At 40.3% G+C, this 24799-nt stretch overlaps 1 protein-coding gene across 1 annotated transcript in view; it reads left to right on the top strand.

Moving 5' to 3' along the window:
- The window catches only part of FTSH12 (FTSH protease 12), a 289761-nt gene that overhangs the window by 177809 nt on the left and 87153 nt on the right, over positions 1–24799 (top strand). Inside the window, exons 8-10 of the mRNA XM_089450517.1 lie at positions 14423–14542; positions 14661–14735; positions 16088–16195. Coding sequence (XP_089306643.1) covers positions 14423–14542; positions 14661–14735; positions 16088–16195 — 303 coding nt within the window. The remainder of the gene's footprint in view (positions 1–14422; positions 14543–14660; positions 14736–16087; positions 16196–24799) is intronic.

The following is a 24799-nucleotide window of genomic DNA, read 5'->3' as shown; positions in this document are numbered from 1 at the left end:
TTTTTTAATGACAATCGAAGTATTTCCCCTAAACTATTTTGGTGCAACTTCCACAATTCGGATTTACAAATTAGGAAACAATATGCAAGTGGCAATGTTACTATTTAGACAATATGGAACTTCAGTCACCAAAACAAATTTACAATTAGAGGCAACAATGCTACTTCTAAATCAAGAACAAAATAGAAACCCTTTAGAGCAAGAGTCAATGCTACTCACCAATCAAATCTGCAATTAGTATTTAAAGCCAACACGAGCACTCTAGGAACAAAACAAACATTGATCTACCATTTACCTTTTAGAGCACTTGTCAAATTATATTGATGAGATTGCTAACAGAGAAGAATGAGCACTAGAATGCAATTAGATGCAAAGGATGCAAATGCAAAGAATGATGGTACAAGGGAGAGATTAATGACTTCAGCAGTGACAATTTCAAGACCATTCCACTATCAAATAAGCCCCTATAACTTATGCAGACTTCTTTCTCAATTTTAAAGCTTTTTAGAACAACTTCTTGCCACTGTAGGCTTATGATCAGATGTTAGAACATTCAGATCAGACCTCAAAATTGAAGTATCAGTGCTCAAAAAACAAACCATGAATATGCCAAAAGTGACTAATGAATACTAATGATTTCTCAATGAAACTAGATGACTGAAGATTTGTCTTTTAGGCCACTGCCATGTACTTAATGCCACTGCAAACAAGTTTTTTAGTGCTGCAAATGAAACAGTGAGGAGGGGAGAGGGATGAGGAAAACCACTAGGCCCTATGGCCCTATTAGTGACTAGTTTAACTGCTAGAATGTCTTCCAATGAATCTATCAACCTGCAACCACAAACGTTAGCCCCAATACTTCCTGTAACATCTGCAAAATAAAGTGTCAGTCCCAAAATATTACTGCAAACCCAGGGGATGACAAAGTAAAGGGCTAGAAGAGGCCAGCGATGAGGGTCTTAAAGCCTAGTAAGGCCACGACATAGCAGAGACAGGCCTTTTAGGGTCTGGAATGGCAAGGGAAGGTCCAACAAGGGCTGCTGTGAAGATTGAGGGGCCTGTATAGGCCTGCGGCAGAGGATGAGAGCCCTAATTTGGGCTGCAGCACAAACTAATAGGCCTGTATAGGCCAGCAGCAGAGAGATTAGGCTTTACAGGCCAGCTGCAAGGAATGGAATGGGCAGCAAAGGGGCTTAAGGCCCTAAAGCAGCTTGCTGCCGGCAGTTCCAGCTTCTGCCCTCTGCGTTAGCTTTCCCGCCTGTTCCGGCAATTCTGGCAGTTCCAACTTTTCCCGACAGTTCCGGTTTTTCCCGGCAGTTCCGGTAGTTCCGGCTTTTGCCCTCTGGATTAGGACAACGTTATCCCTTAGGATCTCTCCTCCTACTAAAACCCAAAGACAAGTAGAGAGGAAGAGATCCCAAGTGTGTTGAAAATGACTTGAAGGCAACCTCTATTTATACTAAAATGTTGAGCACAAGTGGGGTTTATTTGGTTGTTGGCCGATCTTGACGAATTGTCCCATAACACAAATAAATTCATATCTCCATGAATAATTTTCGGAATTAGATGATCTTTAGATCAATCCTACACCTCCCGATGAGAGGGATCCAAGAAAAATATCAGCTTCCATTAATAAGATGACCAACATGGAGTTTGTCCCTAGTTGCCAATTTTAACACTCCCTCTCAACTAGGGAGAACTCCATCCGCTGATCCATATGTCCGACTATACTATCTTTGCCATCAGTGCCCTGCACTGCTCTGCTCTACTGAACCATGAAGAAGAAGAATTGATCGAGAATGTCTCATACCATTCTCTACTGACCCGAAGTCAGTTTCATCTGAATAGAGTGTGTCACATCACTCTTATTGACCCGAAGTCAGTTTCATTAATCCCAGATCAATGGAGGTCATCCTAGCATAGGGAGTACAGTAGATACAACGATGCGTCCATTGATAGTACTACTATGGTCCCTAAACCCATTTCCCTGCTCATTGATTAGATGAGAGGTACTTTCCATGAGTCCTAGACTGCATGGGTAGGATGCCTCAACAGGAGAACTAATCATCTTGTCCACAGGAGAACGAATCATCCTGCCACACAGTTTCCATGGGAGAACTAATCATCCCGACCCACATGAGAACTAATCATCCTTTTTCACAGTTGCCACGAGAGAACTAATCATCCCGACCCATAAGAGAACTAATCATCCTGTTCCACAGTTACCACGGGAGAACTAATCATCCCGGCCAACAGGAGAACTAATCATCCTGTTCCACAGTTGCCACGGGAGAACTAATCATCCCAGCCCACAGGAGAACTAATCATCCTGTTTCACAGTGGCCACGGGAGAACTAATCATCCCGGCCCACAAGAGAACTAATCATCCTGTTCCACAGTTGCCACGGGAGAACTAATCATTCTGGCCCACAGGATAACTAATCATCCTGTTCCACAGTTGCCACGGGAGAATTAATTATCCCGGCCCACAGGAGAACTAATCATCCTGTTCATAGTGCACCACTAGGGGAGGGTGAGTTGCCCTGTGGTCGTATGTTGCTCTAGTAAGTACCCAAGCCCCCCAGAGCTCAATGCATGCAACATGCAGGACCCTTATAAGAAGGTCTCTCAATGACTCCAAGTCGTTCGGGAAAGTCACAGATTTGACCTTGTGTGAGGCTTTGACGAAATGTCTATGACCTGTACATCAGTCTCAATGCGATGGAGCCTCCTCGCTCATCGACTTACCATATCCCAGATAAGGCAGTATCTGATGTCTATCTGTTGGAGCAATCATCGAATACGGGATTCCTCAATAATCGAATCCCCTCTCTTGTTGTCACAGAGAATCCAAGTGGTATTCATCGTGTTTACAAACAACTCACTTAAGAGCTTCTGCAACCATGCAGCTTCACATGAGATCATACTTATCGCTATGTATTCGGTCTTGGTTGTGCTTATGGCAACCGACTTTTGCTTCCTTCTCATCCATGATATCTAAGCAGAATCCAAAGAGAACCAGCATTGAGAAGTGCTCTAGTGATCCTCCACATTGCTTGCCCAGTCAGCATTCAAATAATCATGTAGTTTCATATTATTGGCAGTGTATCTCAATCCATGAGAGATTGTGCCCTGAAGATATCTCAAAAGATTCTTGGCACCAATCTAGTGAGGCTCAACCAAATATGAGCTCACCATGCTAACTGCAAAACATATATCCGGATGGAAGTTCACCAAGAACATCAACGCGGATGAGTTTATGAAACTGAGAGGCATTTCCGAAATCTGGTCCGACATAGGCTTGCAGTTTATCATTCCACATCCAGAATCCAACTCCCTCCTACTTCTGCAAATGAGAGGGTCTGCACCTGTCAGAAATAGGTCGTCCTCATAAGGTGCTGGTGTGAGAGGTCTATCATCCACAACCTTCAAACAATGGTTTGGATCGACTTCACTCTTAGTGAATCTTAGCTTCATCGGATAGCTATCAATCCTCTCATACTACGCTTGGGGAGTTTTTTTTCAAGCCATAGAGGGATTTCTTCCACCTGCATACGTGAGATTCCTGATCATCAATCTCAAACCGCTCGGGTTTTTTCAAACCTGTGGACCTGCTACATGAGGGGAATGGTCCCCTTGTAAGATTTTCCTTCGGTACATCTCAGACATGTACTTTCATGCTCTTTTTCAATTCAGGCAACCCTGTCACCATCTGACTCACAAACCTTCGGTGCTATGTGTCAATGGACATGGTCCCCAGTGGACTTCCTGCAACTTGATACAACCCTAAACTCAAAAACATCTTTGAAAATTCTATTTTCAAACACGTACCTTTCCATTGATGAGTGCCACCCTGTAACCTTTGACTTCCATTTCTGAAATGGACACCAAGTTCTTCTTGTGATCAGGTACATAAAAGAGATTCTGTAAATGAATCGAGTTACCCTCATTCAATTGAGGGGTAACATTCCCTATACCCTTTTCGGGATAGGTGGCATCGGCTCCAAGTATAATCCCACGATTGCTTCCATCTCTACCAAATTAGAGAGTGCACCCTACTATTTGATGAAGTGCCTTGAAGCACTACAATCAATAACCCAGATTCCCAAAGAATCTGAAGGAAAGGGCCAATACAAGATAACGGTTCTTTATCTTATCAAAAACAACATTTGATTCTTCATACCTAGGGTTCCTTGCTTTCTTTGAAGAAATGGCCATTTCCTTGATGACCTGCATTACCTGTCATTCCTTTGATCATTGAAAATGTCCCTGGAATGATTGTTATCTTCATCAAGAGATGTGTTTCTGCCATTCGGACAATCCTTTGCATAATGGTCGAACTTATTGCAACCAAGGCATTTGCCTTTCCTTCCACCCTTAGATCCAGACTTCCCAATGAAGTGATCTTTAGGTAGGCCATCAGAAACTTGCGCTACACCATTCTGATAATATTCTCTGCTTCGAGTTCACCCTTGGTGAATTTGAAGAGGGATGAGGAATCCACTGATCCTTCTGTGATTGCTCTTTCACTCTTGCTTGGGCATTGTCTTCACCTCAGCTCTGATACCATGTTAATTTTAGGTATGTTCTATGCTTAGAGCAATTTATTTTAATTTTCATAGTTAGTTCAATATCTTTTCCAGATTAGTAATCACATCAACATTAAAGTAAACTACAGATAGAACATAAACATAAATCGCAGAAGACAAGCTAAGACAAGAGGACGCAACATGTGGCGCTAGCCAGGGACAAAACCCAATGTGGGGAAACCCTTGATCAATTCTTCTTATATGTTCCTTAATAGTTCAGCATAGAGAGAGAGAGAGATAGTACATTTACAATAGAAGTCAACACTTTGACTTATCTAGATAAGAGCATAGATCATCTCTAAGAAGATGATACATGAGATCAATTGAAGACATGCTGCTTCAACTGATTATCTAAGATGACTCCTTCACCTATCGTTGTGCTGCATTTCATCATCATGTTGCACCTCACTGTGCTGCACGATGCTGCACCCATCATCACTATGCTGCATCTCATCATTCTTCATTAATCATGACTGTACCAATCACTGTACTACATTATGTGCCATTGTTGCACCATGTTTCCATATTGACCTATGTGCTGGCTGCATCTTGCTTGCTTGTTGTCCCTAGCTTGCTTGTTGTCCTTTGCATGCTTGCTGTTGCATGCTAGCTGTAACATTGCATGCTTGGTGTATTTGCTGCTAAGTACCATACAATTGTCCCAATGTTAGTTTGTTGTCCCTTGCATGTTGCTCACCTTCGGAGACAGATGCTCTTGCTGTTTCAACGGTTCCTGGTAGTTCCGGTTGTTCTCGACTATTCCAACAGTTCCGACAATTCTAGCTGTTCCCTGCAGTTCCGGTAATTCCGGCTGTTCCCAGCAGTTCCGACTTCTGCCCTCTGCATTAGCTTTCCTGCATGTTCTGGTAGTGCCGAATTCTGCACTCTGTGTCAGCTTTCCCGCTTGTTCCAGTAGTTTCGGCTGTTCCCGATAGTTCCGGCTATTCCCGATAGTTCCGGCTATTCCCGATAGTTCCGACAGTTCTGGCAATTCTGGTTATTCCGAGCAGTTCCAGCTTTTCCCGGCAGTTCTGGCTTTTCCCAGCAGTTCCGGCAGTTTCAGCTTCTGCCCTCTAGATTAGGACAACGTTATCCTTTAGGATCTCTCCTCCTACTAAAACCCAAAGACAAGTAGAGAGCAAGAGATGCGAAGTGTGTTGAAAATGTCTTGAAGGCTACCTCTATTTATACCAAAATGTTGAGCACAAGTGAGGTTTATTTGGTTGCTGGCCGACCTTGACGAATTGTCCCATAACACAAATAAATTCATATCTCCATAAATACTTTTCGGAATCGGATGATCTTTAGATCAATCCTACACCTCTCGATGAGAGGGATCCAAGAAAAATATCAGCTTCCATTAATAAGATGATCCACATGGAGTTTGGCCCTAGTTGCCAATTTTAACATGTGGACTTCCCTCCTCATAGGCACCCTTGTACCATGGCATGTGGCTTGGAGCCTTCCCCTAATCCCCACTCCATCCAGTCATTATATCACATGCCACCTATCACCTGATGGATGTACCATGGACATGTCACCCCATTTAAAGGTTGAAACCACCTAATAGGGTCCTTGGTTAACCCCTTTATTGAGCTTGGAAACACTTGTACATGCCAAAGACCACTATGAAAGAGCATGCCACCATAAAGTGCCCATTTAATTCCATGATTTGTAAACTCTTTTACTTGATTATTTTGATAATTTGTTGTACTGGAGGGCAAGAGGTCGCTTTGGATCTTATGCAACATTGCAGGTGGCTCGCTATTTGGGTTTGGTCTCCCTATAAGGGGTGCAAGCCCTGCAGAAGGTCACATTAGTACTTGTAGGCTGAGCGTAGAGAGCCATGGGCCTCCACCATAACAGAGAGCACTTCATGGATCCCCAATACCATTCAGTGATTGCTTGTGTTCCACCTTTTGGATGAGGATGATGCACCTGGATCACCATACCCAATCAACTTCACGTTGCACCATACACTTGGCAAATGTTTTAGGGTCTAGATGAGGACGTGTCTCGCCGTGGGAGACAAAGGGAGGGCTTATGTCATCATCCAAGCCCTTATAGATGGTGTTAGCGCTTGAAATTTCACCTCAGGCTGAGAAAGGTAAACCTCAAGGCAACATCAAACCACTTAGCCTTGTAGCTAGCCCTACGGGGCAGGAGAGGGCTCTCTCCGGTCTATCTCGATAAAGATCTTCAATGGGCGAGATAACCAATAGGGTAACACTGATTTTAGGCTAGTAAACTGATCAAAAGGGTTGATTTGGGATTTTTATGGTTTTTGGTGGAGAATTGGGGAAATGGCAATTTTAGGTGCGGGGATTGGACACAGTTTTCGCAGGGGGTTCTTTGGGGCGAGGTAGGAAACAATATTGATGCCTTTAATAGAGATGGATGGTTGAGAATGACCGGTGAGGAGTTAAAGAGAGCAAGCAATAACCTTGAATTCCCTTTAAACAGTCAAAAACATTGATATTAAGCAAACTTAAAAGCAGAGCATGACAGTCATGAGTTCTACTTTAACACTTCATTTGCCTAATGTGCAGAAGGAAAAATAAGGAAATGATTCACATAACACACTTACAAGTACAAAGAGAAACACACCATCAATACATGTGACCACAAGAATCCCAAAAAGGACTGCAAAACCCTGGTCTTCTTTTGCCAAAAATTGCAGAGATACAGTGAATAATACAATAAGAGCTTCTCCCTCAAGAGTCCAACCTTCCAACCTCTGAAAATGACTAAGAAAATACATAATATAGGCAAGCTAACACCTTTCCTTGCCTCTAGGGGTCGAGCTCATCCTTCTAGGAGCTGTTTCAACCAATTCTAAACTATGCACTGAAAACTAGGCAGTCAAAACAACTTGCCTCTATAAGCTAGGAAACCAGTTCATTCATTTAATTTTCACCTATCTCATGAATGAATCTTCTAGAAGAGATACATAAGTGTAAAAGTGTCATAAATTTACATCATTTACAACAAGAAGGATAAAAATCAACTCCAAAAAGTCAAACACAGTCAAAACTGCGTTTTGCTGAGCTGTAGGCTGAAATCCTGAGCAATTTGCCTGATGGGTCGCGTGCCAAATCCTGACGGGTCGCGCGCCTTTGAGAGCACTTTTGGGGCACTTCCAGGTGTCCAAATGGGGCAAGAGTAGGCTTGTTGGAAAGGTCTGGATGTCTACTTTCCAACCCAAGTGGAATTTCTGAATTTGGTGGTCATTTACCCCTCCAAAATTGCAATCTCCCAAGACTTCTTTCTGTGTGTCAAAAATGTGGCAGAAAGTCATTTTTTGCTTGTTTTTTGACTTTCAGGAGGCCCAAAACTTCATAAAATCTCTTGGCAATGGGTGAGCATGTGTAACTTTTCATGACAAATCCAGAAATGCTGAGTTTTCCCGGAACGGAGTAGCCAAATGAAAGGGTCGCGCGGGGGGTGAGACCCGTTGAGGGGACAAAACCTGTTTTTTGCCTGAAAAAACCAAAAATGACCCAAAATGCTCAAAATTTCTTGGAATTTGTGCTGGGGCTGAGCTATTTAGTGCCATGCTCCTTCAAGGAAGCCTCGGCCAAGATGTGGAGGGGGTCGGACCTTTTTCTTCGTTTTTGTGCTTTGGCCAACTGCCTTTGGAGCACTTTCATCTTCGCCTTGCACACGTGCATCCGTGCCCAATAATGATTTTTCATGTTCCGGAGCAGGCTCAACTTCTGGTGTTGACTCACGATCATCACTTTGCTCATAGTCGATTTCAGTTTCTGACATGGTTTCAGGGGCAAAGTGGCTGAAATGTACTGCTGCTTCTGCTTTGAAATCTGCTGTTTTAACTGTTTTGAAATGCTGTTTCAAGGGGACAAGTAGCACAGGGGAAATGTTAGGGAAGGGAGACTTGGAAGGGAAATTGGGAAAAATATATGAAACAGGGAGTTTAGGGGAAGAATTATGACATATACATCATCATACAATTTCATTTGCAAGGATGTTATGAGAGGTAGGGTTTAGGGTTTGATTTTTTATTTCTTAATATTTTTGGTAGGGAAATTAAATAACAGTGATAAGGGAGTAAGAAATGGGAGGTGGGAAAATGTAGGAACAATAGGAATGAAAAGGAATACCTTAAAACAGCAAAACAAACCCTAGCAACTTTGATATTTTCAAGCAAAAGCACATGGAGTCTTTACTTGCAAATGAAGGCTTTTAAAATATTATCATGATCTTCTCAAGCTTTAGCAAACCATAATTTATATGATTGAAGGCCTACCGGACAAGCTTGAACAATTTGTGGTCGCTTGGCAGCTTGCTGGTAATTTTCTGTGGAGGAAACCCTGATGGGTCGCGCGCACTGCCCAACGGGTCGCGCGCCCTCAACGGGTCGCGCCTGTGTAATTTTTACACTGCTGGAGGTGCCCTGACGGGTCGCGCGCCTTCAACGGGTCGCGCGCCAGTCTCGACGGGTCGCGCGCCTTCCCAACTCACAAACTTCACTCAAACTCTCTTGCAATCAGTTGCTCTATCACTTGGATGCATAATGAGGCTTGATGGAGGGAGATTAGGGCTTTTATAGCCTTGCTTTGAATAAATTTCATGTCACAACCCACTTTCTAATGTTTTTCCATGACACTTTATAAACTTGACTTTTTTGGTTTCCTTTTGTCCTGAAATTGATTGATTTGATGTTTTTCCTTGATAATTTTTGCAGGGATAGCTTCTGAGGGGTCTTGGCAAGGGAGCCAGGGTTGCGTGTTGCCTTTCAAAGAATTTTTGAAGTTTTACAATTTTTACAAAATTTTGAGAAATGACCTTGGCTTTAAAAACAGGGTTCTTAAATCCAAGGTAAAAATTAACTGTACAAGATGAAATCTTTCGAAGAAACACTTTGAAAATCATCCCTCTGGCTTGCTGGGCACTTATTGACCTTCAGAGACATGACCTTGAAGACAAATTTGACCTAAACCCTAGACCTAGAAATTTTGACCTCAAGACAAGACAAATAACCTTGAACAGTTTAATGACTGAAACAACTTGATCCAGCAGTGCCAAGAGGGGGACAAAGACACCAGCTCCTCCATCAGGGTTATGGCATGCCTAATGGAATGCAATAAGATGACACTGATGAGACACCTATTTATGCAAATGCAAAGAGCTTTGTTCGCTGATGGAGGGCTACTAGACCGACTCTAACAGATGGTTTACAGGAATTATCGATCCACTTGGAGACCCATGAGGTTGTCATTGTGCCCCCACACCCACTTGGGAGCGCCAGATGTGACTTGCTTGGACAACAAGGGGCCAAACCCTTGTCCACCATGTTTGGAGACTTTTCACTCAACTTGGCACATTTGGACTCCATCAGGCCTCATCAATGGCCCAACGACTCATCATATTCATTATTTTGCCCCCTTGAGAGTCTATTCTTTATATCAATGTTGCAGTAATCGTTATCAGGATTTAATTGGCGAGGGGAAAAAATCGGGAAAAATCGTAAAAATCGGGAAAAAATCGGTAAAAATCAGTAAAAATTGGGAAAAAATTGTAACATACAAAAATATTAATTTTTTTTCAATTTTTTTAATATCTAAAGCATTTACAACATAAAATAAATACATTGACACATAAATATGATAAAAGAACTAATATATAAGATGTTTAATATCATTTCTAGTGCTGCATCACACATGACAGTGAATCATGTCCTGAATAGTAGGTCTTGACTCATGACTCCCAACTCAGCCTCAAAATATCAACAAAAAATATAATAATGTATCTCATGAGTCATAATGTCATATACAATGAAATGAACCAAATAACTAAAGTCTAATACTACTGATTTCCTCTGCCCCTTTTGCGAGAAAATGCAATAGCTTTCCCTTTCCCTCTAGATGTAGATGCCAATGGAGATGGCAGTGGACTCTGCTATGCTCTAGAAGCTGAAGAACTAGGAGCTATAGGAGGTAGACCACGTCCTCTACTAGTGGCAGGGGTAGCCCGGGTAGGTGGTGTCACCTCCTCCTCTTGTTGCTCCGCCTCCTCCTCCTCCTCCTCCCCTTCCACTACCTCCTGCTCTAACCATTCATCGACAGACTCCATGAGAGGCCTCTCGGCCTCAACCCTCCATGCAGCAGTGGTGTCACTCCCATCCAATGAGATGGCCTTCACATCAGGTGTCTTCTCAAGTTGCCTCACCCACAATCGAAGATTGTAGTAGATGTAGACCATGTCATTAAGTCGCTGGGACTCCAACCTGTACACAGATCATGAAATAATAATTATAAAAAAAAATATAGTTTAATGAATTCAAAAAATTGATTGGAAATTTGCAATATTTTAAGTGTTAAGTTTTAACCTGTTGCGCTTCTTGTTGTGAATTTTTTCAAATACACTACAGTTGCGCTCGCATCCTAAGGAGCTACATGTTTGGCTGAGGATTCGAATGGCAAGCTTTTGCAGAAGGGGTACCTTGGCACCATACATTCTCGACTATGCATCTACAACAAAATTACAAATAAAATTTTAAATAAACATAAGAAAAAAAATGAAATTTGAAAATTGAAGCAAAGTATGAAGTTATGAACTTGAAGAGACAATGAAATTTGAAACAAACTAAAAAATACTTGGCATTTTAGTCGTCCTATCAGTCACAGCCATGTCAAAGCCAAATGTGCCACATGCCATCCTGTATATCTCAATTTCTTTGGAGATTTCTGTACGTTCTGCTGGAGATCACACCATCCTTTGAATACAGATTAAGAATCCATCCATGATCTCAGCATCAAATACGAACCCACATGGGTAAGAAAATGCAGGGTTCAGGTAGATCCCTGCAACATGAATGAGATGATGGAGTGTGTTGTTCCATCATTCATCAATCACTTCCCATAAGAGGAGTTGTCTCTGAAACCCATCATGTCCCTTATCAATAGTAGGCCCGAATGGATTCTTTCACCCTGTCCATGGCCTCATACAAATAGCCCATTGCGGGCTTCTCACCATCAACTAATCAAAGAACCTTTACTAAAGGTTCAGTAATGGTGCACACCTCCTGCACTCCCGCCCAGAAGTCTTCCTGGTATGAAACTAATCTGCATATGGCCTCTCCCTTTGGTTTGCGACTCATTGTCAAAGCATGCCACTCTTCTGAAAGAAACATTTTCTTCACATCCCACATAGAATTTAAGAGGGATTGAAGAGATATAAAACTGGTGGCAAACTGTGTAATGGTGGGGCGCACCAACTCTTTGTTGTTGGTGAATTTTCTCATCAAGCTAAGCACAAATGTATGATTATATATAAATTTTGTAATGCTTTTTGATGACTCAACAATATCTTTGACAAATGAAATTTTCCCTATGTCCTCCAACATCAAATCAATACAATGTGCAGCACAAGGTGTCCAAAATAAAGTAGGATGCCTCTCCATAAGCATCCTGCCAGCAACAACATAATTTGTAGCATTGTCCGTTATGACTTGGACAACATGTTTTGCACCCACCTCCAAAATAAATACATCCAACAGAACACATAAAGTTTTTGCATCTTTGATATGTGAAGATGCATCAATAGATTTCATAAACATTGTCCCCTTGGGACAACTAACCAAGAAGTTTATAAGCGTTCTCCCCTTTTGGTCGGTCCAACCATCTGACATCACAGTGCATCTTGTTTGTGCCCATGATGCCCTGAACTCCTCCAATCTTTTGGTGCAGTCAACCTTTTCATTTTGAAGAATCTTGCCTCTAAAGTCATCATAAGAAGGGATTTTGTACCCTGGGCCAACAGTTGCAATAACATCAATAGAGTATAGCAGCAAGTACAAGAAGGATGAAAATGTTTTAATTGTGGGATTATAATGATTTTCCTTTGTAAACAAGGATGTTATCAGGATATAGGTATGCCAAGTACAAGTACAGCCTGTGAAGAGATAGAATACCTTGTTGAAGAAAGCGTAACTAGGTTTGGTCTTCATAATGACATGATCTTTGTAAATGATGTAATAAAGAGAATAAATTATTTTTATATATCTTGCTACATGGGTTTCATGGGCAAGAAGTGTCATTAGGTCAAAGACGATTTCTTCTTGATGTCTTTAGGATTTTATTTATATGTCAAAGAGTCATGTCATATGTAAAGGAGCTCTTCATGAGCCTATGGAAATGTATACAAGTGTGTAGCAGCCCTCCAAGACCAAGATCAATCCTCCATTAGCAAACACAAGAAGTCTGCAAGCAAAACGAATGAGAGATCATCATTGTTGGCTTCAAGTATTGAATTAAATATGTTTAAATTACATGTCGGCTCAAATGAAAGACATGCTGGTTCATAAGTTCACGTCGGCTCAAAATAGGAGCATAAACAACTATAAATACCCGTCTAGGGTATCCGGAAATGCAATGCTAAGATCTCACAATTCTCCTCTGAGACTTCGATGGGTATAGGGTGCAGGAAGGCGTGGAACAGGCCTTGGATGGGTTACAGGTCTAATACTTCATATGGGTACAGGCAGAAGCAACCTCGGACATATCCCTGCACCTAGATTAGCATGATCTCAGACAAGATGTCACCGCAGGCAGACAGGGATTCGGATGGACAGTAAGCCGCAGTCTTGATGACAGTGTCACAAACTCGGTAGACCTATATATATATATATATATATATATACTCGGCATACCTGTGGAAGAAGAAATACAGTCTCGACATATATATACTATCTCAATTACTGTCTCGGCATAACCATGTTGATGAAATGAGTTTCGGTGATAACAGTGATTCTCGGCATACCTGAGAAAGGAGACATACAGTCTCAATGGATAACACAGTATTCGGATCTGCCTCCTAGTGATCTCAATATGAATATGTATCTCAGATGCAGTCACAATGACAAGGATCATAAGCAGTAATAACATGATTATTACAGTCTCAGCATAATGGAAGAAGCAGTGATCACCAAGTCAAGAAGGGTCAGTCTCGGCAAGGATAAGTGACAAGGATCATGATTTCACAGTGATCTCAACCTACAGTGAAGTGCAGTCATGATCTTCATGATCTCAAAGAAGGTGCAGAGATTATCTCAGTGATAATCTCAAGGAGCAGTCATGGTGTAGCAATGATATTCTCAATGATATTGCAACAGTAATGAAGTTCTTGGTGATGCAGTAGTGTTGATCTCAGAGGTGCAGCAAAAATGATGATCCCAACAGTGATGAAGAAGAGGATTGATGTCTTGGTCTTGGAGAGGCAGAATGTGTCAAGGGTCACGGTCTTGGTATTCGTCAATTGGAATCTCTATAAGGAGAATTTTGTGTGGGTTTTCCTCTCCAAGAGGGAGAGGTTTTAGCCCTGGCAGAGAGCCTAATCTCTTGTATTCTTGTCTCGTGTTTGGTAGCAGTTTGATGAAGTAACCACTCACACTAATAATGGAAAGAAGATCATGCTAAGATAAATTGTAGAAACACTTCACAAGTTGTTATCATGTCAAGAAGAATCACCCTAATTTATGTTTGCCCTAGATTTTTCAACATACCCATGCAACTATGATTCTGTCTAGTTTCATTTCTGGATTTTTTTTGGTGCTTTTCTTGCTCAATAGGAATTAATTACTGTCATCTAAATGACACTGATATAGAATTATAATATTCTATACTATTTCAAATTTCACGTGTGTACTGTTCCATGATATTTGTACAGGTGAGGTGTTTGCAGTGTTACATCAATATTAGTGATCACTTGGTCACAAGGCATCCTTTTAAAGTGTTTCTTAGTAAGAAGAATACTATTTTCAATAGAGGGTATTATGAAGATCTAATCCACTTTTATCATTTATTTCTTTTCAGCTTGCCCGGGAGTTAGTTATAAGTCCTGCAAATCCACGGCTGGGCTTAATTCGTTTGACATGGAATGGTACATATGAAGCTCCATTTCACAACCCGGAAGGGGATCTGATTAAAAATGAGGTATAATAGGAACTCAATAGTAGCCCCAGTTAAGATAGATCCATACAATTCCTATGCTTGTGGTGCCTGTGATATGTATGTTTTGTTAATTTGTTTCAATGTTTCTCAATTTTTACAGTGGGAGAAGCCTGAAACAGAAATTGCTGAAATGTCTGTTGAGCTTTCAGAATTGTTCACTCGAGAAGTGACACGTGTAAGAAATTGTGTCTTTCATTTTAGCATGGCTCTTTTAATTATTGCACCATTTATTTGGCCTGCAAATGAGTTTCTTTAACTCAAGCAGATTGCCTGTTATACTTTGTTAAGGTTCCTTCTTTTCTTAATCCGTTTAAACAATAACATTGTTTTCATCTGTATATTTTTTTATTTTAAGGCTAAACACAAAAGATTTTCGCTCAGATGTTTTTGGAGGGACAATAGATTTAGAGAAAATATATCTAGTTATAAATCGAATTCCTCCCTAAGAGAATGGAAATTTGATTCAGCCTTGAATTGGGCTAATATGGCTATATAATGGCTTGATATATAAAGAAGAAACTGAGACAAAACAGCCCAAAAAATGCCAAAATGTGTTTTATATTGACTCGAGTCTCAAATTGATCTCAGAAAATCCAGAAAGATTCAGAAATGCCTGCCTGACCAAGAAAAGTTCCTTATTTACAAATTATTTGTATTTATGGATCTGCCTATTTCTGATGTTCACAAATCTGCACTTGAATAAAGATAATCAAGATGCTGGTTTCCTGATTGCTTAAAAGTTAAAACTTAATGGTGCATGTATTAATGACGTTATTTTCCTGTGCCAATGTCTTAATTTGAAGCCTTTCTGTACTAAAACATTTTATAATTTCTTTGTAGTTTTGTATTTGTGTTTCTCAATAAGTCAGCATTTTTCTATTTGGGTGTAGAACTGAGCCATGTCACTTTGCTGAGTGCCAGTTACTGTAGCTGAACCATCGAATGTTAATAAAGGAAAGAGACTATAGTCAATTAAATTCCCATGTGCATGACCAGCATTGATTATTATAGAAAATTTCATACTGCATCATTATGTTTGATTTACAATATTATTACATAATATAGTTAACAGTGATCGGATGCATACATCTGATGCTTAGCATGGAATAGCTTGTACTGAATGACTGGCAAATAATGTCTATTAATATGATGAAGTAGGAAATCCAAATTTTTTAGCAATAATTACATCAAATTTGACTTCAAACTTCGAAGTATTATCAAACATTGTATAGATATGGGAGAAAGAAGGAAAAAATGTGGGGAAAAATCTTCGTTGATGAATATATGATGGAAACTCTTTTAAACTAATATTTAATCCAGCATAAACAAAGAAATTGATCAGATCAGACTTGTATCCAATTTTAACTGTGTTGTATACTGGTGACCACCAGCTCTCTTCCCTCTCTGGAACATTATCTATATGCAATCACCCTAGTTTTTTTTTGGAAAAATACATCTTATATTTACAGAAAATTGATTTTTTGTTTTTGTTTTTGGAGACTTACTGACACGATATATATGTGATAGTATATTGAAGAGACAGAACAGTACGCAAAGAATGCTTTGAGGAGAAATAGACACATCTTTGACAAACTAGCTGCTGTACTGTTGGAACGCACATATATTTCTGGCCTGGTAATTTATAGCCATTTCATTTTTTTTTGCTTAGTGGTTTTATATAGTGTTATGTAATGCTATTTCTTTCTGCTTCATGAAGTTATAAAGAAACTAAACAATGGTTGCATTATTTCTGTTAATTTTTAGGGTTAGATTGTTCTCTGTTGTAGATAATTGCAAATTTATACGTTTTCAACATTTTCACATAACATTCACCCCATAACATCATTTTATCATTAGCAATTATGTAAAGAGAACAATAACATCGACTAACCAGTGGAACAGTAAAGAACAATAGAAGCAAAACATGCACAATAGAGACACCAAGATTTAGGTAAGAGACCAGCGCAAAACCCCACAACGGGGAAAACCCAACCAGATTCTTCTTTTATTAGTTATTCATCAATTGTTCAGCTGAGATACAATAATAACATTAGGCTTTCTATAGCCAACTCAATTCAGTTCATAGCTACGTTTGTGAACTTAACGATCTGATTTCCGATAATCAAACTAGTCCAAGAAAGGTGCTATCATATTACTGTGTTAAGAAGACTCATCCATGAGTGAAATTTTCTAAATCTAACAGTTCAGAAACCCCTACTGCAATATCTGGTTTACTATCTCCTACTTGTTCTTTACATTAACAAGTTATTTAATTTCATAAACATCGAAGTAAACACAAATGCAACCTTCATAGATATACAGATCAACAATTGAAATAAACTGAGACAACACAAGGGACACCGTTATTTTTGGACAATTGTCCTTGTAAAAACCCAATTTGGGAAAACTGGTGCAACATATATGAGGGTTTTATTATTAAGCAGATTTCTGAATACAACTAGGGTGCCAGAAATGGCTCACCCTTCAGAGAATATCCTTGGTAGCAGTACCTCTCTCTAGAGACGGATATTCTAGCAAATTAGTAATCGGATGATCAACCCCATAGTGACTCGGATTGTTCCTTGTGCTGGACAATGAAAGCTGCTCCAACCACTCCTGGAACTGTGTCACGCTCTCTGGAACTGCGTCACCCTCTCCCGGTTGATATGCTCTTAGTCTGCTCCATAGAACCTCCTCAGCACAACCTCTTCAACCCAACGTCAGGCTCTACAGCCCTCTATGCTGTCCGCGTCAGCCTCTGCGGCTTTTTGCGTCAGCCTTTGCGTCCTCTACGTCTGCCTCTTCGGCTTTTGCGTCCTCTGCGTTGGCCTCCTTAGCCTCTGCGTCAACCCTCCTAGGCTCTGCATTGCCTCTTCCATCACTTTGTTGCCTCTCTGATATGTATTCTTCAGCCTTGGATCAAAATCCCTTGCTGAACTGCCCCTCGCTGCAATTGATCTCTAACTCAATTTCCTCAGCAAACCTTGCCTCAGAAAATCGAATTCTTGATCTCTCTTGGTGTATCTCCAACTGACCCTCAAGCCTCCTCTTATACATTTCCTTTTGACGATTCAACGACCGAGATTAAGTCCCTAATCAACGACTAAGATTAGATCTGGCTTGATCCTTGTCTCTTAGAACTTTCTCACCCATTTTATATTAATACATATTAATAGTTTAATTTTCCTAAGTTTAGACTTAGGGTCTCATTCAAAATATTAATTATTTTAATATCTCTTCATCCCGGTGGAATTTCTCCAAACGATTTCTGGGTCTTGGAGATCTCATGTGCCTTAGCGGCTCCACTAGTTTTCATGGCTAGAGCACATCTGATGCTACCAAAAATCAAAACCATGCCACTGCAATAAGTATCATCAATATCATCACTGTTAAGTGTTATCATGCACTTCTATCTATTGGCAATGTTGGCATTGATGTCAAATAATCATGTTAAGGAAGCTTGGTATCATTGATCTGATTGGTGTTGATAATATTAACACTAATTTATGTTGAATGTCATTGTTGCAAGATTGCTTGGAATGCAAAAGCTGATAAGTGATGTGAAGTGCAAAGGCTGATCATTGCTAACTATGTTGATCATTGTGAAGGCTGATCATTATTAAACATATTGATTGGTTATCTTGAACATGATATATTGAGACATAAGCTGAAAATGTATGTTTTCATTGAACATAAGAATGTATGGTACAAATTTGAAAAATGTAGCCAATACAAATCTGAAATTTTTTCAAAGATTTGTCTCTCGCAATCATCACTACTGAGCTATATTATTTCAGCTCTATTTTATATTACAAATTTCTGATTTTTCAGATTTGAAAATAAAGAGGCAGATTGTGAACAACTTTAGAAGACCAAGAGACAACTCCTCATTTCATATTGCTGCATAGAATACAAACAATCAATAAGCTATGCATATAAAATATACATTATTGTATGAGAATATGACTTGTGCGTTAAACAGTTTGTATGAGAGGGTTCATGAGTAGCATTGTTGTGAGGAGAAGAAGATAAACGTAGCAGAAGAGGAACCAAATTGAAGAAGAGAAGCAAAGAAGATGAACAACATACTTGAAAGTATAAATTGATATCAGGTAAACAAAAAACTTGACTTTGTATTGTGATTGGGAGATTGTAGTCTCTTTTCAAGTTGTAGCTTGATAAAGAACAAGTTGTAGCCTGTTGAAATAGGAGCCTCTTGTGGGTTGTAGCCTACATAAAACTTTGTGGGAGTTGGAGCTTCCTTGACATAGTGACCTCTTGTAGGTTGTAGCCTACAGAAAATGTGATGTAATTGGGGAGTAGGAGCTTGCCTTCACATCACTTTCAGTCAAAACATTCATGGTTTTCTGCCTTATAGGTTTCCACTTATATCTGGTGTCTTCATGTGTTGTGTGAATGCTCTTGAATTTTGAATAAGTATATCTACAAATATCTCTCTATCTAGTAACTGCAAAAGAAACCATTAATATTTGAACATATATACAAGTCATTAGCTGCATAAGAATATAATAGAAAAAGAAAATTAAGTTGAGAAAAAGATTGGAAAATTGAAATTATTGATTCACCCCCCCAGTAATTTCCAAGCATACTTCAATTGGTATCAGAGCACGTTCCTTCAGTATCAGTGTAACAATTGGAAGGAGGTTCTAAATCATTTGAATTGCTATTGAGGAAAGATGCTCAAAAAATAAAGCCCCTTTCTTCACTAGCACAAATTATGCATTTTGGAAAGTGAGGATGAAGAATTTAATGTCTCTTGGAGTAGAAGTCTAGGTTGTTGTGTTGATGGGATATGAAGAATCAAAGGAAATGAGTAGTGACAAAGATGACAAACTGGAATTTACAACTAATGCAAAAGCTATGAATGCTATTCTTAGTGAATTAAGTGAGTCGAAATTTATTAAAGTAATGCATTGTAAAGTAGCTAAAGAAATTTGGGAAAAAATGGAAAATATCCATGAAGGAGATAACAAAGTAAAGAGGGCCAAATTACAAGTATATAGTGTTGATTTGGGGTAGCATCGGATGTGCTCTAGGCCTCAAATTTTGTAGGGAGGCTTGGGCACATCTATTCTAAAGAACCCAGAAAGCGTTTTGGGAAATTCCATCCAGAAACAATTTTATTAAAATAATTAATATTGTTTAATGGGACCCTAAGTCTAAACTTTGGAAATTAAAAATATTAACAGGGATTTATCTAATTGTGGGTGTAACTTCTAAAAGAAGACAAGGATCAAGCTAAAATGATCTTAGCCATTGATTAGCTTTTAATCTGGGCCATTGAATGTCAACGATAAGATTATTTAAGAGAGCTTGAGGGTCATTTGGAAAACACACCGAGAGATCAAGAGATCGAATTTTTGAAGAGAGAAGTTCTTAGGAGGAAATTATGATCGAGGAGATTTCTTGCAGTTGAGGGGCAGGAATAGATGGGTTAGAGTATCTTCTCTAGAGCCCAGGATACGCAGTAGAGAGAGTTAGAGAGACACCAGAGGGGTTGACGCTGAGCCATAAGGGCCCACGTAGAGCTTGATGATGACCCATAAGGGCTCACACAGAGGCAAATCAATCACCCACGCCGAAGTCCGAGTTTTGCAGAGGAGCTGACATTTCTGAGCCAGGAGGGCTGGAAACTGCACTAGAAGGCAAGATGTTTCCTGGTTGAGCTGACGAAAAGCCTGAGAGAGCTCCACGCAGGTGTTGAAGGATCAAGGGAAATTAGGTGTAGTGTGATTCATCTTTACTTGATAACAATTTGTGGAGTCCTTTTTACGTTTTCTTGTTAGCTTAATCTTCTTCTTCTTCTTATTAATGCATGTGTGTGTACTTCATCAAATTGACACCAAAAACATAAGAACAAGAACACAAGATGTTGTCTCTTTGCTAGGGCCAAAATCTCTCTTCTCTTGAGAGGAAAACGCTTCAGTAAGTTTCTCTTATTGAAGCTTCTTATTGATCAATGCCAAACCCTAGACCCCTGACTAGAATGTCCTCCAAGCACAAGTCACATCCTTTATCCTTTCTGCACTTTGTTCTAGTTGATATTTCTGAATCTAACACATCAGAAATTCCTACTGCATTATCTGGTTTATTTCACCTACTTGTTTATTCCTTAACAAGTTATTTAACCATAAAAATACTGAAAATAATCACAAATGCAGTCTCAACTCATCTACAAATCATCAACTGAAATAACAGAGAAACACACAAGGGACACCGTTATTTTTGGACAATCGTCCCAAGAAAAACTCAACATGGGAAAACCGGTGCAAAAATTCTGAGGATTTTATTATTATGTAGATTTCTAGAGTACAACTAGGGTGCCAAACTGGCTCACCCAATAGAGATTTCTATCTGGAAGTAATACCTGTCTTCGGAAGCAGATATTCAACAAATCTGCTCCACGAAAATCCTTCCAATGCTTCTCTGAGGCTCTACGTCAGCGTTGCTGGCTCCTGCTTAGCTTTGGAACCCTCTGCGTTAACCCTCTGCTGCTCTGCGTCAGCTCCCTGGCCTTCTGCGTCACCCACGCAGGCTCTGCTAGCCTCTACGTAGTCTCCCTGGCCCTCTGCATGGCTCTTGCTAGCTCTGCGTAGGCTCCTCAATCACTGTGCTGGCCCTCTGGCACTCTCTCTGCCTCTCTACTATGTACTCACTGCCCCTCGCTGCAACTCAGATCACTTGTCTGAATTTTCTCAGCAAACCCTGCTCTAGAAAATCGAACTGACTGATCAATCTTGGTGTATCTCCAACTGACCCTCAAACCTCCTCTTATACTTTTCCTGTTGAGTCTTCAACGACTGAGATTAAATCTCTAATCAACGACTAAGATTAGATTTGGCTTCATCCATGTCTTTTAGAACATTCTCACCCAGTTTTATATTAATACCCATTAATATTTTAATTTTCCTAAGTTTAGACTTAGGAACTCCATTAAAAATATTAATTATTTTAATATTTCTCTAACCAGGTGGAATTTCCCGAAACCATTTCTGGGTCTTGGAAATCTCATGTGCTTTAGCCTCTCCACCAATTTTCATGGCCAAAGCACATCCGATGCTACCACAAATCAACAGTTCCTCAACACTTCCTTCTTCAGGCATTTCGTTCCCCGGCACTTCGTCCTCCTCTTTTTGGCACTTCATTCTTCTTTCAGCTGTTGTCAAACCTTGTAGCACTTACTCTTAGTGAGATGCTTCTCTTCTATACTTGGAGATATCCTTCACTTATGTAGACACCTTCCTTCAAAGGAGATCCTTCTTGAGATGTATGTGTAGACTAAAGTAACTATATAACAGCCCTATATTCTTGCACATGTGGGAGGTTTACTTGTTGTTGTATACCCTTCTCTCCTTCACTTGGGTGCCCTTCTTCTATGCTTGAGTAAGAGGCCTTGTAGGCCTAGATTTAATCCCAAACAATGAGGGATAATAGATTGTTTGTTGCCGCTGTCATAACCACAGAGACAACCTTCCTTTCCTCGCACGTGTGGCTGTAACTAGTCCTAGAATAGTCCTCTTAGGCTCGGTTATGTATCCCTTTTCTTCGCTGCACTAGGAGACCTCTTCTTCGTCCTTTGTTACCCTTTACTTGCCTCTTTTCTTCGTAGATTTCAGAGATATGAGTGCGTTATCTTTGGAGGAGTGGACAACCTCTATATATAGAGGACTGTCCCTCCTTTAGGCCGACTTGAAGGCCAACTTACTGTTTGTAGGTCGACTTGCCTTTTATAATTCAGATTGCTTCTTTTGTAGGTGTCGTTGCATGGAGGAGACTTGTTGACTTTGCTTGGAGGTATTCTCTTGACTCTAATACATAAACATACATGGTGTAACATGCTCTTAAGGTCTTTAATCATTTACTTTTGACTCCTTGACTCACCTATAGCACTCAACATGTGTTAGACCTATTTCAATGAGCAAGAAACTCATTGACATATATTATAAAAATAATATTTCTTTTTCCTGAACAATTACAAATATCAAAAGTGTATTTATGAAGACCGAACCTAGTTACATTTCCTTCAACACCCCCTCTTAACTAGGGAGGTATTCATAAAACTTTACAAGTTGTTTGGCTATGTTTCAATCTTGAAGAATTCACATAAGAGAAATAGGATTGGCAATCCATCTGTTATAGCATCATAGTAACCAACATTGTTTCCACAGCAAGGCCTTGACTGACAACTCTATCTCTCAATAGATTAGAGCACAATGTTGACGAGGCCAATGACTTATAGACACCTTAGTCATTGTCTCTCAAGGTACATAACCACCCGGGTGTTCACTTGGTATGACCTTCTAGGACTCTTCTTATCTTGGGTTCCCAACCTTCAAAGAACATCAGTCCTCTTGCATACCCTTGTCTTGGATGCCCTACACTGTTAAGTTATGGTATGTTCTATGCTTATAACAGTTTACTTCTTTTTCTTATTATATTCCACAGATTAGCAATCACATGTACATAAAGTAAAGTGCAGATAGAACATTAAACGATCGACAGAAAACAAGCCAAGACAAGAGACACAAGATGTGCGGCTAGCCAGGGACAAACCCCACAATGTGTGGGGAAACCCTTTGATCAAATCTTCTTTTATCTTCAATAATTCAATAGAGAAAAATAGTACAATATATCTGATTTATATCAGCAGTAGCAAACCCTTAGCGGCTTCATCATCAAACTAGGGCAGATAAAATCTCACAAACCGACCATCGGATCGGCTTGATTCCACCACCAAAAGTTGCGGCTTTCAGAGGAGGTTCAGATGAACCTACAACGCAGTTCAGATGAGATCTTCTAGTCCACGCAGGTCAAACTTCACTTCGGCAGTTGTAGCTTCAGTTTCAGCAGCTTCCTTCAAACTAGGGCAGTCGATATCTTGCAAACCATCCACCAGATTGACTTGATTCCGCCACCAAAAGTTGCGGCTTTCAGAGGAGGTTCAGATGAACCTACAACGCAGTTCAGATGAGGAGATCTTCTAGTCCACACAGGTCAAACTTTACTTCTGCAGTTGCAGCTTCAGTTTCAGCAGCTTCCGGCTTCACATGTGTGAGAGAGAGACCCTTTTCTGCGCAGTAGAGAAGAGACTCTTTTCTGCGCAGTATAGAGAGAGAGAGATGTGATGAGATGAGTGAGTCCAAATGAGGAAAAGTCCTCCTATATTTATACACAACGTTGGTGTTTGAATAGATGTGACTGTTGGGCTTTTGAGCCTACATGAGTTGTAGGTCGGCTTGATAATAATTCCATAATCAAAATAAATTCATATCTCCATGAATACTTATCGGAATCAGATGATCTTTATATCAATCCTACACCTCTTGACGAGAGGAATCTAATGAACATATTATCAGCCATGAATAAGATGACCCACATGAAGTTTTGCCCTAGTTGCCAATTTTAACACTCCCTCTCAACTAGGGAGAACTTCATCTGCGATCTGTCTATCGGTCGTTACTATTCATCCATCAAATGCACTGCCCTGTACAACCTGACCCTTGCCCTACTCTGCTCTATTCTGCCTATTCTGCTTTGTCTTGTTCTGCCATGTACTGATCTATACGGCTCTGCTCTGTTATGCGTTGCTCTGCTTTGTTATGCGTTGCTCTGCTTTGTTTTGTTCTGCTTTGCTTTTGTCCGAATTATGAAGAAGAAGAAATGATCGAGGATGTATCATACTGACTCAAAGTCAGTCTCAGAGTATGTACCACTGGTCCTAGACTAGTCTCAACGAACCCGAAGTCAGCGTCATAGTGAGTAGAACTCCACTGGTCCCAGACCAGTATCATCCTCCACTGACTCAAAGTCAGTCTTAGAGTGCGTACCATTGGTCCCAGACCAGTCTCAACCGACCGAAAGTCAGCTTTATAGTAAGTACCACTCCTACCACTGGTCCCAGACTAGTATCACAGTCTCAGAGAGTGTACCACTGGTCCCAGACTAGTCTCAACCGACCCGAAGTCAGCGTCATAGTATGTACCACTCTCACTGGTCCCAGACCAGTACTGCACTGACACGAAGTCAGTCTCAGAGTATGTACCACTGGTCCCAGACCAGTCTCAACTGAACCGAAGTCAGTGTCAGAGTATGGTACAACTCCTACCACTAGTCCTAGACCAGTATCATTGATCCCAGATCAATGGAGGTCATCCTAGCGTAGGGAGTATGGTAGATACAACGATGTGTCCATCGGTACTACTATGGTCCCTAACTTCA

Source organism: Pinus tabuliformis, chromosome X (assembly GCF_031772625.1).
Source record: "Pinus tabuliformis cultivar Carrire ecotype Pingquan chromosome X, CPIR1, whole genome shotgun sequence".
Classification (NCBI taxonomy): domain Eukaryota; kingdom Viridiplantae; phylum Streptophyta; class Pinopsida; order Pinales; family Pinaceae; genus Pinus; species Pinus tabuliformis.
The sequence above is the reverse complement of the archived record's forward strand: the minus strand, read 5'-3'. Positions and strand labels throughout refer to the sequence as shown.